At 37.4% G+C, this 16,242-nt stretch overlaps 1 protein-coding gene across 1 annotated transcript in view; it reads left to right on the top strand.

Annotated features, from left to right (window-relative positions):
• Csrnp3 (cysteine and serine rich nuclear protein 3) overlaps positions 1–16,242 on the top strand; it is a 100,108-nt gene that overhangs the window by 66,661 nt on the left and 17,205 nt on the right. The window contains exon 3 of the mRNA XM_090342718.1: positions 6,817–7,076. Coding sequence (XP_090198844.1) covers positions 6,817–7,076 — 260 coding nt within the window. The remainder of the gene's footprint in view (positions 1–6,816; positions 7,077–16,242) is intronic.

Below are 16,242 nucleotides of genomic sequence, written 5' to 3'. Positions count from 1 at the left end.
TTTTTTCAAACTGAGCATACAAAGTAAATGATTGCTTAGTTGACCTCCTCTAAAGACAAATTCAACCTGCAGAGCCTTGAACAGATCCTGTGCCTGTCAGGAGAGACAGGAGAGACTCATTTCCTCTCTGTGTATCTTTTACTAGCTTCTGTGGATGGGTAGAGCTGACAGCCTAAACAAATGTGACATGCATGCTCATAATCTAAAACAACAAAGCATAGTCATCCAGTCACAGTAGTCTGCTTCTTATATTATTTCTGGTTTTGCAATTTTGTTATGTTTACATGAATATGTAACATCTATGCATATATTCATATAATGCTTATTAGTTTGTAAAGTCGTACATGGAGGAATTTTTTTCTTAAACTAGTGATTTAAACCAAAGGGCCTCATCTTGAATTGTTTTATTTATAAGTGAAAATATCTTATTAATCTTAAAGATAAACAATGTTGAGTATTTCCACCTTAGTATTAAAATCGAAAAGAAAACCTAATGGCCAAATGGCTAAATTAGTTAGTTCTGTGTATAGTTTATAAATCTGTTCCTCCATTAATGACAACTGCTTCGTGTGTGTGTGTGTGTGTTGTTATTGTTGTTTTGCTATGGGAGGATTCATTTATATGATCTAATTCTGCTTGCTAATTTTCTAGTCCATACATGAGTAGATTGGTTTGGGACAGTGAAGAATGGCATTTAGAGGCTGAAAGAAGTGGTGCAGAAATACTTTAAAAAGCACAGAAAGCTAAAATAATAGAGGGAATCCAATATATCAGAAAAATATTGTCTTGGACTTAAAATGAAGACCATCATTGAAGTGGGGGGGGACTACCTTTTCCTAACTTTTACGTTTAAATGATAATAAGGACAGTAAATGAAAAAGGGATGTGTTCCTTTTTATTGGTTCTTATATTTTCCTACTGCCTTGTTTCAGCGTTTCTGTTCTGATTATCTTTTTGAAAGATAATGCCTCAATTCCAAAATATTGCATAAATATCTGTATCATGCTCAATGACTGTGGTGATCTTCTTCTGCCTCTGATTGTCCATATCTATGCTATACTCTTCAGAATGACTATACAGTGATATGCTTTTTATTTAACCTTAAGTAATAGATGAGTTCATATCACATCGCTAGATTAATTGAAATTTTGTTCAAGGCTGGGAAGAAAATATTCTAATATTCTAATTTGACTATGATTTCCTTTCATTCACCCATTGCTTAGTGGCTTAGTCTTGAGAAATTCTCTTCACTTACCCTGATGAACTGCCCTAATACAAAATAATGTGAAAGTGATGACTAAAATAAGAACAGTAGAAAAACTTTAATATATGATTCAAAAAATAAAGGTGACTAATCAGAACAAGGTAAGATCTAGTTTGGTACCAAACTAGACTGTACTTTTTTTTTTGGCCAGTCCTGGAGACTGAACTCAGGGCCTGAGCACTGTCCCTGGACTTTCTCAAGACTAGAGCTCTACCACTTGAGCCACGGTACCATATCTAGCTTTTTTCTGTTTTATGGTACCAAAGAGTCAAACCAGGGTCTTGGTACATGCTAGGCAAGGACTCTACCACTAGGCCAAACTCCTGGCCTAGACTGTACTTTTAAGGGAATTACTCCTGTGATTTTTGTGTACTACGCTTAGCTTTACCTTTTCACCTGTGTGGGTGACATCTGATGAAGAGCCCAAATTCACAGTGTCTTAGTGAAGACATCGGTGTGTGCTCACAGGAAATTCACAAAAAGCATTTGTAAAGGCCAGCTTCATCTTAACATTAACTATGAGAAATTTGATATAATATCCTAATCTGCTATTTCTATATAAAAATTCTTGTTTTTTGTATAAAATCGGCTTGGTAATTAATTCAATCTCAAATTTTCCTCTAACAGATAAGATGTCCACACTTTTAGGGTCCTAAGTTAATTTTTCATACTCCACCATCCACTGTACTGGATTAGAATGTGTGGCACCTCTGTCTCACTAGAGTACTTGCTTTACTGGTGGTTGCAGAAGCATTTACATCTTAATTTTTTATTTTTATGTTTAATCCACTTCACTCATTGCCTGACTTATGTAATTGTATCCTCTCTGTACATCTATATACATTAAAAATGAATTTCTTATATATGATCTTCTCATTTACATAAATTTCCTTTGCATCAATTGCAATTTATGATAGAGCTTATTTTATCTATCTGTATTTTTACCTTATGGAGAATTAGTGAATTCTCTTCTCCATTCTTTGTGGGGGAGGGCTGCCGATATGTGGGGCCTGAATTCAGTGCCTGGGCTCTCTCCTTAGGTTTTTCCACTCAAGGTGAGTGCTCTACCACTTAAGCCACAGCTCTGCTTCTGGATTTTTGCTAGTTAGCTTGAAATAAGAGTCTCACAGACTTTCCTACCTGGGTTGGCATTGAACCATAATCAATCTGAGAGTTCTGAGTAGTTAGGATTACAGGCACGAGCCCCCAGTGTCCAGCTCATTTTCATTCACTTTTAAGTTAGTTTTTCTTTTTTTAGGATGGAAAACCCTAATACCAGTCAGTGCTGGTATTCATTCAATTTTCAAAGACAATTTTGCCTGTATGATACAGGCAATTATTTTATAGTGACATTCATATGGCCTGATAGGCTGTCATAATGGTGTCCCCAGAGCTGGGCCTTTAGAAGAATATAATGTGATACTATTCCACTTGAAACTTTCATTTCAGGGGAGTCATTAGATGAAAGAAAAGTAGCTGAAGATACGTAAAATTGGTACAGAATATGAAAATGGACTATTTTTTGAAGTAGCAAGCCACATTCTCTTTCTTTTTCTTGCTGTTGACCTCACAATAATTCTGCAAAAGGCACGTACTACCACATAGGTAAACCATGGCGGTTTTAGATTCCCTAAGGCAAATGTGGTGAGTGAATTTATTCACTTTATCCTGGGATTGAAGAGAGAACTCCTTTTATGACTTCATTTGTGATGCTAGTCAAAGTGAGGCCTAGAGGCAGGAGATAGCTCATTCTGGCTTCCTCTGATTCAATCATCAGAAGAGAACCTGTGGGTGGCTCCTAAATTCTAGAAAGCTACACATAAAATAAAGTCCATTAAGCTGATCTTAGAGTAGTTGAAAGGTTTTCATTCATAGTCTTTGGATAATTGTCTTTACAATGTAATTTGTAATAGGCAAATTAATTAATCCATAAGCACATGTTTATAAATCCTAATTAGTAGAGTTTTTATAACTTCAATTCCTAATACACTTTAGTCTGCAGAGGACACAGCTGAAGAACTTTGGCTCTCTACCACTATTGTCAAAAAATCATCTCAGAAAATCATTTCTACATTCTGACTTCGGAGCAAAGAGGATATTTGGGCTTTTCAAGAAATGGTAATGTGGCAGGTACATGCTTAAGGATAAAAAAAACACACACAAGACTTACAATGTAAAAACTAAAGCCATATACCTAAATACATAATTGTAAAGTTAACGTGTCTAGACTACCATTAATGTACTAAATAATAAATAACAAAATTATCATAAATAGTAATACTTATTTTAAGTGAGCACAGCAATACTGTTAACCCTGACTGCAGATTTATGGCTTTGAAATATAACATTTTATCACTTTTATCACTTTTATGATGTAAGGAGCAAAGAAAAGGGAGAGATTATTACGTTAACACCAGACTCTACTTCAACTGCTAAGTAATGGTGACAGGTGAAGTTGTCAGATCTGGTAGCAGATTTGTAGAAAATTGATGAAATTTTGTTTTCTATGGTGACTTTTTATATTTTGACACATTCTTTGTTTTGTGATGACTTAGACAACAGTTATGAAGGTCAAAGCTTTTAAATCAATGTTGAAAACAGTGCCATCGGTAGGATAGTGATGCTTCAGTGAATATTTGGGTAAGTTATACATACCTTGAAAAGCATTCCCTTTTTAGTTATCTCTTCTGAAGAAGTACCATAGTAGAAAAGAGGCAAAGTTAGGTAAGCTGAGTTAGTCATAATTCTTTTTTTTTTTTTTGGCCAGTCTTGGGACTTGAAGTCAGCACTGTCCGTGGGCTTTCCTCAAGGCTAGTGCTCTATCACCTGAGCCACAGCACCACTTCCAGCTTTTTCTGTGAATGTGACACCTAGGAATCAAACCCAGAAACCCAGGGCTTCATGCTTGCAAGTCAAGCACTCTACCACTAGGCCATGTTCCAGGCCTCATAATTCTTTTACTCTTCTGTCTTGGAGTGTGATCTTTCTGTGTCTCATTCCTGGAATGGGAACTCTACTCAAGGAAGTATGACGTTTCAATATTTTTCCACTAATGCATTCTAAAGATTTTGAACCTGTATGACACATGGTTGGTTCTCAATTTATATTTACTGGCTAAACAAATCCCCCAAATAATGGGGCCGGGAGTTTGGCCATGTGGTTAAGGTGCTTGCCTAGCATGCATGAAGACCCGGGTTCGATTCCTCGGTACCACATACATAGAAAAAAACCAGAAGTGGTGCTGAGGCTCAAGTGGTAGAGCTCTAGCCTTGAGAAAGTCCAAGTACAGTGCTCAGGCCCTGAGCTCAAGCCTAGGACCGGCAAAAAAAAACCAACCAACCAAACAAAAAACCCCCAAATCCCCCAAATAAGATTGATGGCAGCAATTTCTCCATATTTAAATGTCTATGGTGGAAAAGTGAGACAAAGATACTTGCAACATCTGGAAAAATATTTATATGTACATCCTAAGTGATATTGTAGTCTCTGTAAGTTTATTGTCCACCCAGTTATACAAACAAATTTCTCTTGAAGCCAGCCAGCAGCAAGTTGTGGTCTATCAGAAGTCTTATGATATCAAGTCTCCACCTTACTGTGCCTTCAGCTCCCTACAAAGCAGTTAAAGCTTATCTGAGATAAGAAATTACCCATGCCACCTCCATGTACCTCCAAATAAAGACGTAGCTGTGCTCCCTTTTAAAACCTGCAAAAAGCCAGGCACCAGTTGGCTCACACCTGTAATCCTAGCTACTCAGGAGGCTGGGATCTAGGGTCAGAGTTCAAAGCCAGCTTGGGCAGGAAAATCTATCTGACTCTTATTTCCAATAAACTATTCAGAAAAGGACAGAAGTGGCACTATGGCTCAAATAGTAGAGCACTAGCCTTGAGCACAAAGAGGCCCAGGTACAGTGCCCAAGCCGAGTTCAAGCCCCAGGACAGGCAAAAAATATTAAAAAAAATTTTTAAACCCTGCACAATGGGTTTTTTTCTTGCATATTTTAGTTTTTGGTAGTCCCAGATATACTCTTAATCTCTGTATCTGTCTTCACATGTGTCATATTTGGTATCTCTTTCTATTTTATCTTCCCTCTTTCCACATCTGTATCCAACTCTTATCTTTTCCTAAATCTACCAGTCATATTGGATTGGTGTTCACCTTAGTGACCTTTTTTAACATGACAACATTTGTAAAGACCCTGTATTCTTTTCTTTATTGTTGAGATAATGTATATAGGGATTACGTTTACATTCATCAGGTGGTAGGTGCATTACTTCTCACACACTGATACCCCTTCTCATGTTTTTATCCACATTTCCCCCCACCCCTCCCAATCATCTTGTTTCCCCCTCTTCTCTTTCCTATTTCAAACAAAAAATGAACGTATATACAATATACTAAGTAATAAAGTCAGATACAGTAATAATATGAGCGTAACCAAAGGGCAATAAAAGAGAAGAGAAATAACAATACATTAAAAACAACAACCACACAAGATAAAGGTCTCGTTTCCATATCCTGGAGATCCTTTCATTTAGCCTCATCCTGTATGACTTTATGTACCTAGGCTTTGTGCTATTGCAGTCCTCTGCTAGGATTCTAGGTGTGTACTAATTATTACAAATGAGGGAAGCCATGGAGCCTATATTCTAAGAGGATTGTATCTCAGAGTACTGTAGGCTTGGGCTCCAACATATGTCAGGGGATGGTGGCAATAAAAATGTACCCCACAGTAGCATAATTTCTCTTTGTGTCCTTTCTGTCACACTGGAAAGGAATCCTATGATAGGCACCAGTAGAGCTTTTGGATTCAATTCTGTCACAATTTTATGAAAAGAAATCAAACTTCCCAAAGCTGGATTGCTTCACTATGAAATGAAGGTCTCCAACCAGATGATGCCTCCTGCATCTTCCAGCTCCAAAAGCTCATCATCATTATTGCCTCTTTTCTTTGTACCCTAGTGTGTACTCCAACTCTCCTTGATGCTCGTTCTCTTTGTCTCTCTTCTCACTTCTCTCTTCTCTCTTCTCTCTTCTCTCTTCTCTCTTCTCTCTCTCTCTCTCTCTCTCTCTCTCTCTCTCTCTCTCTCTCTCTCTCTCTCTCTCTCTCTCTCTCTCTCTCTCTCTCTGTCTCTCTCTCTCTCTTCTATTCCTATAATTCCTAATTCCTAGAATTAGGTTCTGACCATAACCACAAGAAACCTAAGGTAATAGACATGTTGATTAAATTGATTTAACAATCTGAATATTTGTATGGGTGAGTGTGTACATATATGCAATAATACATCATTACTTTGTGCATACATATATACAAGTGTTATTAATTTTAAAATGAGTGATAAAAGGAAAAGTTCTGAAATATTGCTTTGCATTTTCAATTGTCTTAACAATGGGATTAAAGTCCTACTGTTTAGGGATATTATTTTTTCATCAATGAGAACTTTGTCAGATTTAGGTTGCTAAACTTACATGTAGTATCAACAAGCTATTTCTAGGTACCTTGTTGCCTTGGGAAAATAAATCTTTTCACTGAATTCGGCTCTTTCTCTTTCAGCTTCCTCCATTCTCAAAAGGGAGAAGCGGCTGAGGACGAAGAATGTGCATTTCAGTTGTGTCACAGTGTACTACTTTACCAGGAGGCAAGGCTTCACAAGTGTGCCCAGCCAGGGGGGCAGCACTCTGGGCATGTCCAGCCGCCACAACAGCGTTCGCCAGTACACGCTGGGCGAGTTCGCCCGAGAGCAGGAGCGACTGCACAGGGACATGCTGAGGGAACACCTCAGGGAGGAGAAACTGAACTCCTTAAAACTAAAGGTAAAAGCCATCCATCTATTTCTTGCAAAATCCCATATCCTCATAACTGTGAGTTAACCACCTCCACCTTAGAGTCACCAAACAAACAGCATTTTACATGATGCGATTACACTGCCTCCTCCTCCCCCTCCCCAGCCTCCTCTTTCTTTCCTATAAAGCGAAACATTGTAATGTTCTGAAGGAAACTTCCTGCCATCGGTTTTCATTCATCCCTCAAATAGTTACTATTGAATATTAGGAGATCAAATACCTGAGTTTAGACTGAAGCTAGTGAGTGACCCAAAATGGATGTGGTTCCCTTTCTACAGGAACTTAGAGATTACGAGGAAAGGAAGATATTAACCCAAATGTCAAAATAAAAGTGGGAGTTCATTCAGAGCCCCAAAAGAGAATTGCTTAGCATTAGGAAAATGTAAAGCAGGATGGCTGATGTAGACCAGGGGCTTAAGGAATGTTTCTGCGGAGGCAATGCCTATGGAGAGACCTATGAAGACCAGAGCTGCCTCATTTTAGCAGGGAGTGGGGGAACACACAAAAGTCAGTTTGGTTCAGAGAGAGGAAGAGTAATGCAAGATACAGAAAGCAGGAAGAGAGCTTTCCAAATCACTTTGTAAAAGACTTTCCCCCAAATCCTTTGTGTGTGTGTATGTGTGTGTGTGTGTGTGTGTGTGTGTGTGTGTGTGTGTGTGTGTGTTTCTTTTTCTGTTTTTCTGCCAGTATAGGAGCTAGAACTCAGGGCATCACACACTTGGTGTTTATGCTTATGGGTAGTGCACTATCACCTGCACCATAGCTTCACTTCTGCTTTTTTTTGTCCTGCTCCATTGAAGATAAGAGTCTTGTGTCCTTCTCTGCCCAAACTGGCTTTAAACTGTGATCCTCACATCTCAGATCTCAGCTTCATGATAAGCCATGATTACAAGTGTGAGCCACCAGGTCTTGTCTGGACTTTTCCTTCTTCATCAAGGAGGAGGTAATTAAAAGTCTTGTATAGTTTTAAGTTCAAGGCTAGGGTGGTAAGATAATAGGCCTGTTCAGGCCATGGTAGAAGTGTAGTCCGTGGGTGGGAAAGACCATATTGGGAAAAGCGGGGATCTGCCATTAGACCATTAGGAGACAATTATAGTAGGTAGGAGAGGGGAGGGGAGAAGTTAGATTAAATTTATGGTAGGGGACAAAGACAGCTAGACAGACAGAGGAATTAGGAAGTAAAATGAACAGTGCTCAATGATAAGATGCACTGAGGAAGAAAAGAAAGGAATAGTCAGAAGAGATAACTAAATTTCCAGCTTTCAAAATTGAATAAGTGTAGGTGACAGTGCTATTTGCTATGACAGGAAATGACAAAGAACACAGGAATAGGTATAACTTGATATAAAGTGTTAGATAATGAGACTCTTTTTTTAACTTATTGAGTTTGAGGGGCTTTTGAATTGCCAGGGATCAGGATGGTATTTAAAGGGAGATAACTATTAAGTCACTTTAATGTTAAGTGAAGAGAAACAAAATGCAGAAAATAATTTCTACTGATTTGAGCCACTCTTTACATTTGCATTGGTCCATTATGCTATTAATACATAGAAAATATTCTCCAATTACAGTATTATTGGATGACAAAGAAAAACAATTTTAAGGTAATCTAGTATATATAACCTGAAGAATCTTTCATTAAATACCCAAAGTATTGTAAGTTCACATTTGTTACCATCATGTTTTGATATATAAAGTCAGCTAGAAAAGCTGCAACATGTTGCAAAACACATTAACTTTCTTTCTTCTTTCTTTCTTTCTTTCTTTCTTTCTTTCTTTCTTTCTTTCCTTTCTTTCTTTCTTTCTTTTATACATTTTGCACCTTATATAATTTGTGGCTATGTCCACTGGATTGATAAGATAATCACTTAAATTAAGCAGAACATATTTTAGCCTAGGGCATATATCTCATATTTCCTTTGCCTACTATTTTAGCAAGTTTCAATGAGAATTTTGACACCAACAACACACTGTTATTATGGTTTGGCGGCTCTTTATTTAGACTAATTTAGTAGTCTAAACTCCATCCTTGCAAGTTAACTCTATTCCCTATCTAAAGTGAAATATTTTGGTGTTGAGTATTCCATGAAGGCATGGCATGGTTGAAGATGACAAACTTTATTGTTGGCTGGTTTGTGTCCTGTCCTGGACTCCCAAGGAAGTCTCAGGACATAGGGCAGAACCGTCCTCTAGTAGAGCAGGGTTTAAAAAGGCAAAAATCACGCACAGGTGGTCTATGTGCAAGAAAGCAAGAAAACAAAGTTACAGAAACAGAAATTAGTGGATAGTGGTAGCAATTACAATTCAGGTGTATGTCACAAATCATTAAGCAAAACAATACAGTGTCGGTAGCCATTATCGATCATTAAGCAGAACAAGGTTCACATTCCAGGCTGATCAGTTTTTGATTATTTCTGGAATTTCTTGGTGACAAGCTGAAAAGTATGCAAGCTGAGTGTAAAGGTTATAATGCAGTAGCTTGGCTCAGTTTCCTTCATTCCTCTCTATTAAGTAGGTTTATGGGCAATTTTTATGAGGAATTTTCCTAAACAATTTTATGAGATAACCTGTTGGAGCCATTAGGGGGTGTCCAGTTATTGCTGGATATTAGAGATAACATGTAGCCAGGGGGTTAATAATTGTGATCAGACCTGAACAGACAGCATTCTGCTGATGCTGCTGGAGGCTAGTGGTACTTGTAGTTTCAGGACCAGGGCTAGGGTCTAAAGCACCCACATCATCTAATTTGGGGAAAGGACTGAGCAGAGAGTCTAAGATTTTTTTTAAACTATATCTAAAGCTGGGTTCTTACAAAAGAATGAAGTTTAATCTCTCAATGCAAATATTGGTCTGGTAGTAAGAATGGCTAAAAATCACTAAGTGACTTTTATAAACAGTATTTTATAAGCAATATTTAATCCTCACAAAGAAGTAATAGGATAGGTAAATTGTCAGAACCTGTTTACAGAATTTTGGGCAGGAGGATCGGTCATGGGGCTTGAGCTCTGGGTCTGGGAGCTGTCACCGAGCTCCTCAGATTCAGCCCTTGAATCACAGCACCCCTTCCAGTTTTCTGGTGGTTAATTGGAGATAAGGATCTCATGGACTTTAGTGCCCAGGCTGGCTTTGAACTGCAATCCTTAGATCTCAGCCTCCTGAGTAGCTAGGATTAAAGGCATGAGCCACCATGCCCAGCTTCAAACAAAGATTTTTGTATGTGTGGGGGGTGGAGGGAGGGTCATGGGACTTGAACTCTGGGCCTGTTGCACTGTCCCTGCACACTTCAGCTCAAGGATACACCCTACCCCTAGAGCCACAGTCCCACTTCCCATTTTCTAGTGATTACTTGAAAATAATAGCTTTTGTTCCTGGGCTGGCTTTGAACTTTGATCCTCAGATCTCAGCCTCCAGACTAGCTAGAATTACAGGCATGAGCCACCTCACCCAGCTCAAACAAAGATTTTAAATAATATCCCACTCATAGACAAATGAAAATATGTGTATATATTCTTATTGCTTTCTATTATTAAACTAATTGATTTATTAATTAATTGGTTAATTATAAATTAGTTCCTTGATTATAGAAATTGGGAAATACAATCTTTGTAAATGCAGTTACAACATGTACTTGTTGGGTTTGGTACTATGTATAGTGGATTTTAACAGCTGAGAGACTGATGCCATCTGAGAACTAAAAGACATTATGGTGAACTTTGAGGCCCATCTTTTATGTGATGAATACCAGAAGAAGCTACACATGTACACAACACTTTTTCTGCAGGAGCAGTGTGTACTATGGTGCTAAAATTTATATTCAGCTGCCTTGATGCTTTAAGATGCTCAATGAGAAAAGAAAACACACAAAAATAAACTTGATTATTGGTTCTTTTTTTTTCTGGTGCGGATACTGGTTCTTACAATTACAGTTACAGCTACAGTTACATAAATAAGGTAATGATGACATTTCTTTTTGAAAGTGTTACCCCACCCTCCTTTCCTCCCACTCTCACCCAACAAGTTGTAAAGTGCATAGCATTGTTTTTTTATTGTCAGAGTGATGTATAAAGGGGTTACAGTTACATTCATTAGGTAGTGAGTACATTACTTCTTGAACATTGGTAAAGTGCATTTCTAACATGGTGTCTAGTGAGTATCAATGTTGCATTGATTCATCCAACTATTTCTTTGATTCCCTTTCCAAATGAAGTAAACTCATATACAAGACAAAAGGTACAAAAATTTAAAATGGTGACAACAGGGAATAAATTGGAGGGACAAAAGAAAGAAAGATAAAAGAAATAACTACAAACAGTACACACACACACACACACACACACACACACACACACACACACACACAACCCTCTTCCCTCTTGTTTCCATTTCTTGGAGTTCACTTCCCTAAGCATTATTTTATAAACATCATAACCATTGAGTTATTGTGATCCTCTATTTGACATAATCCTAGATGTATTCTAGTTATTACAAATGCGGAAATTCATGCAGCCTATTTGGGTCTGGCTTACAATCAAAAGACTCAGAAATGAACCCATAACCTCTGACCACTAATCTTTGATAAGAGAGCCAAAAACATAGGATAGAAAGAACATCTCTTTGAAAATGGTGCTGGCTGAATTAGATATACACGTGCAGAGAATTGGATCCTTATATATCACTCTGCACTAGAATTAATTCCAAATTGAGCAAATACCTCAATGTAAGAACAGCTACCCTAAACATTACAGCAAGGAATAGGAGCTCCTTTACATAGGATGAAACTTTCAAAGTAATGATCCAGAAACACAACAAAGTAGAACAAAGCTGGTTAAATCATCCTAGTTCTTCATCTCAAGGCCTGGACACTATATCCCTGAACTATTTTGCTCAAGGGTTGTGCTCTATCACTTAAGCCACAGATCTGCTTCCTGCTTTTTGGTGGTTAATTACAGATAAAAGTTTCATAGATTTTTTCCTCCCTGGGTTAACTTTGAACCAAGATCTCAACCTCCTGAGTAGCTAATACTTTAAGTGTGACCATTGGCACCAGGTTATTGTGTGTGTGTGTGTGTGTGTGTGTGTGTGTGTGTGTGTGTGTGTGTTATGTGCTTGTCCTGGGACTTGCAATTGGTGCTTGAGAACTGTTCCTGAGCTTCTTTTGCTCATGGTTAGCACTCTACCATTTGCCATTTGAGCTATAGCCTCACTTATGGCTTTTTTTAAAATTTTTTGCCAGTCCTGGAGACTGAACTCAGAGCCTGAGCACTGTCCTTGGGCTTTCCTCAATGCTAGTGCTCTACCACTTGAGCCACAGCACCACTTTCGGCTTTTCTATGTATGTGATACCGAGGAATTGAACCCGGTCTTTGTGCAGGCTGGGCAAGCACTCTATCACTAGACCAAACTCCCTGCCATACTTTTGGCTTTTTGATGAGTAATTGAAGAATTCCATAGACTTTCCTGCTTTGAACAGTGCTCCTCATCTCTCTGCCTCTCCGCCACCTGAGTAGCTGGAATTCTAGGTGAGAATGGCACTGGCAGCTACTGAAGTTCCATTTTTAATATGATGTTTGTTTTGGAGTTTAAATTCTTCTCAGGCAAATACCCCAAACCAATGATTCCATTAAAATAATTCCATTAGTTTGGATGAAGCTATAGAAGAATTACTGGATCAGAAGACACTTGTAAAGAAGAAAGAAAGGCTTGCTAAAAAAAACTACCTCTGCTCACTTGGACTCTGCCTGAGATGATCCTGTGGGTGTGACAATGAGTTGAGTCAAATGAGGACAGAGGGAAGGCAAGTCAAACATTCCTGAAGTCAAACATTTCTGAAGCTCTCATTGGGTAGAATGGGAAAATTCACTGAGCTTGGAACCAACCAAGGTAGTTTTCCTTCTATTTATATAAGAAACAACTCTTCCACTGAGTTTCTGTTTTTCTAGGGCATCTCTCCTGAGTTCCAAGTAGAGTTCCTTATATAATTGCTTTTCTTGCCATGGAGCTTTAATAGGGACGTATGACTAAAAGAAAGCTATACATACACACTTCTAGATATTTCCTTGGAGCAAATATTTTGGAGACATAGTAGGAAAATTCAATTTGATTTTGATTAAACTTAGTAATTCATCTTCTAAATCATCAATTGCAGATAATAAGAAATTACGTATAGAGGTGGACTGGTAGAACAAATTCAATTCTATTTGAGGGTTCAAGTGCATCCTTTGTTGTGGGTGTTTTAAACATTATCTATAAAACCACTTATGGAGAAAAGTGATTGAGTAAAATGCATGTTCCTAGAAGAAATAACTAGCTCCAGGTTTCTAAATTATAGAGGAGCCTTTATACTCTGTCAAATCCATTCAGATCTGTCATGCACTTCACAGTAATCAGTATAGTCAACTTAATACTATACTCTTTTCCAAATTAAGTGTTTAGAGTTCATCATTTGGATCACACTGCTAAACAAATTAGCTTTTATTCCCATTTCTCCTGTATTTGCAAGATACATTAGGCACCCATATGTGTGTCCTAGAGGGCCTAATGTACCTTTGGCCTCTGTGTTCTATAATACTGTGTCTTGTTCTAGGAACATAATTTAACTTCCATAATTGTGACTTGCCTGTTTTGGGTAGCTCTTGGTTTCTGAGATTGTAGGCTTATCCACATTCTTGCTAGCATTTCCACTCGCTTGCAGGACTATGTGTTTTTGTGAATTTCTCAATCATGTGTTTCTTGTGGGCTCTTCTGTACTCATGTAAAATAATGAGACATGCTTGAGTTTAAACTCATCTGTTAGTAATCAACTCTTTTAAAAAACAGTGCCTGCATGAAGTTCTTCAGTTCAAATCTTGTAATTAAGACTACTTCATTTGTTTAGTTGTTTACTCATGCAACGTTACAATTCTCTACTTTACTTGTATCACCAGGCTTTCTATTCTTTTCAAATTTCTTGTGATCGATTCTCCAGCCAAGCTCTTACATGTCCAGAGAAAGATAAATGATTTGGGACTTTTGAGAGACTGGTAGATTCTATCTGCAACCTGTATTTTTTAAGAGCTCAGTAATTTCACCATGCTATGGTTCTTTGCCTGTCTGGCCTGTCATCATGGCAGTTTGATCCCCACTTCTCTCTACAAAACCTCACCTGTAAATTCTGTAAAAAATTACTTCACTGTTTTCTAAAAGTTATTATCACAGATGAATTAGTATCAAACCTCCAAAAATGCATTCGTAAATGGAGATCTGCTTCAGCACCAAATGGAAAAGTTTGTTGTGCCAAATACCTGCCCTAAAATATGTACAACCTATTTTGACAAGTACAGGGAAAATACAAGCAAAGTGATAGAGACTGACAGGGGGCCTTCAGCTTTGTGCATATGTAGCATATTTAAGAATAAGTTCTTTCAAAATATTGCTGGTATTTTAGTTGAAATGGAACAATTAAGCATATGTATTGAAATCTTTACATTCTCCCCATTCAAGAAAAATTGCTGTTTTTTTTAATAAGAAATAAATGTCTTGATTTTCCTGACTTAAATGTGGGGTGAATCTAGTAGTGTGCTGGAATCTGTTTGCTAGAGGTAGTGGAAACATGATTATGCCAGTGTCTCAATCCTACATCAGCCAGTTCTTTATCATATATGTTTAACAGTAGAATAGCAGGGTCAGATAGCACTTCTCCCTTTAGGTTTTAGGGAACCTCCACATTAATTTTCATAAAGGCTGCACTGATTTATGTTCCCACCAGTATTGTGTAAGAGTCCCTTTTCTCTCAAAATCTCAACCAGTAGTTGTTTTCTTGATGACAGCCATTCTTACTAGGGTGAGATAGAATCTGACTGCTATTTAGTGATATTTTGTTTTATATTTCTTTTATGGGGGATACTGAACATTTCTTCATAGATGTATTAGCCATTTGTACTTCACCCAAGAATTACATTCAATTCATTTTCCCATTTATTTATTAGATTATTTGTTCTTCCTGTGTTTAATTTTTCAAGTTCTTTATATTTTCTGATTATCAGTACTTTAACTTACAAAGAGCTGTGGATTGTCTCTTTATTCTGTTGTTTCCTTTGATTTTTTTCAGAAGCTTTTACATTTAATAAAATCTCAAAAAAATAATCTCATTTGCCAATTGTTACTCTTATTTCCTAAACAATTAGTCCTATTCAGAAGGCAATTGCCCATGCCTATATATTTGGATCTTTTGTCTATGTTTTCCTGAAGTTGTTTCAAAGTTTCAAATATTACATTAAAGTACTTGATCCATTTTCAAATAATTTTCGTATGAGGTGGGAGACAGAGGTTTAGTTTTAGTCTTCTACGTGTAGTTATGAAGTTGCTCAAGCACTATTTCTTTCTTCTTTCTTTCTTATTATTGTGAAGGTGATGTACAGAGGGGTTACAGTTAGATAAGTAAGGAGACTAGTGCAATTCTTGTCAAGCATTGTTACACACTCCCTCACATTCTCCCACTATTCCATCCCCCTTCTCTTCCCCTCAAAGTGTAAAGTTCATTTCCAACATAGAGGCTTGTGAGTATCACTGTTGATGGGTTTACCCTTTTTCCTTAGTCTTAACATTTCTATGATTCCCCTTCCCATCCCCAAAATAGATAAACTTATATACCATACAAAGGATGACAACAGAGATAAATTAAGGGTGAAATAGAAATAACAACATTCATTACAGAGAGGGGGAAAATTCTCTTGTTTTCTTATCTTAGAGTTATTTCGATTAGCAGCATTTTATATGGTCATATGAATACAAGTATTTGAGCTATTGTGATCCCCTGCTAGCTACCCTAGACATAATGCTAATTATTACAAATAAGATAAACTACACAGCCTATGTTTATTTAGATTTGGCTTACTTCACTTTATATGATTTTCCCCAAGTCTTTCCATTTCCTTATGAATGGGATGATGTTATTCTTTCTAGTAGAAGCATAGAATTCCATTGTGTATATGTACCATGTTTTCTTGATCCATTCATCTACTGAGCAGCACCTGGGTTGATTCCATATCTTGTTTTATGTTTATTTATTTGCATCTATTGAACCAGCACTGTTTCTCTGGAATGAATACAGCTTAATCATGACATAAAATGTTTTCAATATGTTGATCTTAGTCATTTT

The sequence above is a fragment of the Megascapheus bottae genome, chromosome 12 (genome assembly GCF_031878675.1).
Source record: "Megascapheus bottae isolate mThoBot1 chromosome 12, mThoBot2.hap1, whole genome shotgun sequence".
Classification (NCBI taxonomy): Eukaryota; Metazoa; Chordata; class Mammalia; order Rodentia; family Geomyidae; genus Megascapheus; species Megascapheus bottae.
The sequence above is the reverse complement of the archived record's forward strand: the minus strand, read 5'-3'. Positions and strand labels throughout refer to the sequence as shown.